Here is a 2,583-nt window from a genome sequence, read left to right as displayed (position 1 = left end):
GGCTTCAAATTATCCTCCGGACGCTTCTGTACAGGACGTTCGGCGGGTTTATACCCAGGTTTCTCTGGTGTATAAAATTCTCCCTCAGGCCGTAGATTGTCTGCATGGTTCACTTGTGACGGCCGTTCACCGGGTTGGAATTTTGGTTTTTCTGGCGTATAAAACTCTCCTTCTGGCTTTAAATTATCAATAGGCTTCACTTGATCCGGCCTGCTAACAAATTCATATTTTTCTTTTGTTTCGAAAGTCATTTCGCCTTCGGTGCGTAAGTTGTCCTTCCTAATAATACGTTCGACTTTTTCTGCTGACCTATAATCAGGTTTTTCAGGTGTGTAAAAATCGCCCTCAGGACGTAAGTTATCTTTTGGCTTCTTCTGAATAGGTCGTTCGGCGGGTATGTAATCGGATTTTTCTGGAGAATAAAACTCGCCTTCTGTTCGAAGATTATCTTCAGGCTTCTTTTGTATTGGACGCTCTGCGGGCCTATAACTTGTTTTCTCAGGTATATAAAACTCACCTTCAGGCTTCAAGTTGTCTTCACGTTTAATAACTAACGGAGTCTCAGCTGGCTGATATTTTGGTTTTTCGGGAGTATAGAAATCACCCTCGGGTTTGAGATTATCAGTGGGTTTAATCTGATCAGGTCTAATGACAAACGTATATTCTTCTTTTCTTTCAAAATTCATTTCACCTTCTGAGCGGAGATTGTCTTTCCTTATGATACGTTGAACCTTTTCAGCCGGTTTGTATACTAACTTCTCTGGTACTGTAAACGCACCTTCGGGTCGCAAATTATCCTCAGGTTTAATTTGGGAAGGCCGTTCTGAAACTTGATACCTTGTCTTTTCTGGAGTGTAAAATTCTCCCTCTGGTTTGAGGTTATCAATAGGTTTGACTTGCTCAGGTCTATTAACAAATTGATAATCTTCTTTTACTTCAAATATCATCTCCCCTTCAGTTCGCAAGTTATCTTTTCTGATTATTCGTTCTGCTCTTTCAGCTGGAGTGTAAGTGCTTTTCTCTGGAAGAGTGAACTCTCCTTCAGGACGTAAATTATCAAGAGGTTTTTTTTGAGTTGGCCTCTCCGCCGGCCGGTAACCAGGTTTTTCGGGTGTATAAAATTCCCCTTCTGGTTTAAGGTTGTCTTCATGCTTAACTGGAGAAGGGCGATCTGCTGGAACAAAATCGACTTTTTGTGGTTTATAAAACTCCCCATCTGGTTTCAAATTATCTTCACGTCTAATAATCAATGGCTTTTCGGCCGGCTGATACTTCGGTTTTTCCGGAGCATAAAATTCGCCTTCCGGTTTTAGATTATCAGTGGGTTTCAATTGCTCGGGCCGAACAACAAACTGATATTCTTCCTTTGTTTCAAAAGTCATCTCACCCTCTGATCGCAAGTTATCCTTTCTAACAATACGTTCGACTTTTTCCGCTGGTTGGTAAGGTGCTTTCTGCGGAATAGTGAATTCACCTTCTGGTCTTAAATTGTCCTCAGGTTTCTTTGCAATAGGTCGGTCAGTGGACTGGTAGTCTGGTTTATCAGGAGCATAAAACTCTCCCTCCTGTCTCAAATTGTCTTGGGGTTTTTTCTGAGTTGGGCGTTCCGCAGGTTCAAAACCAGGTTTCTCGGGTGTATAGAATTCACCCTCCGGTTTTAAATTATCCTTATGTCGAATTAGCACTGGCTTTTCAGCAGGTTGGTATTTTGGTTTTTCTGGGGTATAGAATTCCCCTTCCGATCTAAGATTATCTACCGGTTTGACTTGCTCTGGTCTATTTACAAATTGATATTCTTCTTTTTTTTCAAAAATAATTTCCCCTTCTGAGCGCAAGTTGTCTTTCCTTATTACACGCACAATTTTTTCGGCGGGTTTATATATTTCTTTTTCGGGAATCATGAACTCGCCTTCCGGTCTTAAGTTATCTTCAGGTTTCAATTGAGTAGGTCTTTCAGCAGCCTTAAATTCCTGCTTGTCTGGTACATAAAATTCACCTTCTGGACGCAAATTATCTTCTGGTCGCTTTTGAATTGGACGCTCTGCGGGTGTGAAACCTGGTTTTTGTGGAGTATAGAATTCGCCTTCGGGTTTTAAGTTGTCTTCGTGTCTGATTTGTAAAGGTTTTTCAGCTGGTTTATATATAGATTTCTCTGGAGCATAAAAATCGCCTTCTGGCTTTAGATTATCTGTGGGTTTCACTTGATTAGGCCTACTAACAAACTGATATTCTTCTTTTGTTTCGAATGTCATTTCACCTTCTGTGCGTAAATTGTCCTTTCTAATAACACGTTCAATTTTTTCAGCAGGTCTATACATTTCTTTTTCCGGAACAAGAAACTCGCCTTCGGGCTTCAAATTATCTATAGGTTTCTTTTGCATTGGACGTTCGGCGGGTTGATAACTGGGTTTCTCGTGTTTATAGAACTCTCCTTCTGGTTTCAAATTGTCTTCTGGCCGTTTCTGAGTTGGACGTTCTGCTGGCCTATATCCAGGTTTTTCTGGAGTGTAAAATTCACCCTCAGGCCTAAGGTTGTCCTCAGGTCTAACTTGTGTTGGACGTTCCCCTGGTTGGAACTTTGTC

At 41.2% G+C, this 2,583-nt stretch overlaps 1 protein-coding gene across 3 annotated transcripts in view; it reads right to left on the bottom strand.

Moving 5' to 3' along the window:
* LOC108965535 overlaps window positions 1-2,583 on the bottom strand; it is an 18,468-nt gene that overhangs the window by 3,394 nt on the left and 12,491 nt on the right. Inside the window, exon 6 of one of the 3 annotated variants that reach the window (XM_018928022.1) lies at window positions 4-2,566. In XM_018928022.1, coding sequence (XP_018783567.1) covers window positions 4-2,566 — 2,563 coding nt within the window. Of the gene's footprint in view, window positions 1-3; window positions 2,577-2,583 lie in introns of all 3 variants that reach the window. The other 2 variants (XM_018928023.1, XM_018928024.1) reach the window with 2 other exon arrangements.

This window comes from Bactrocera latifrons, unplaced genomic scaffold (assembly GCF_001853355.1).
Source record: "Bactrocera latifrons isolate USDA-ARS-PBARC rearing strain unplaced genomic scaffold, ASM185335v1 scaffold_141, whole genome shotgun sequence".
Taxonomy (NCBI): domain Eukaryota; kingdom Metazoa; phylum Arthropoda; class Insecta; order Diptera; family Tephritidae; genus Bactrocera; species Bactrocera latifrons.
This window is presented reverse-complemented; position numbering and strand designations above follow the sequence as displayed.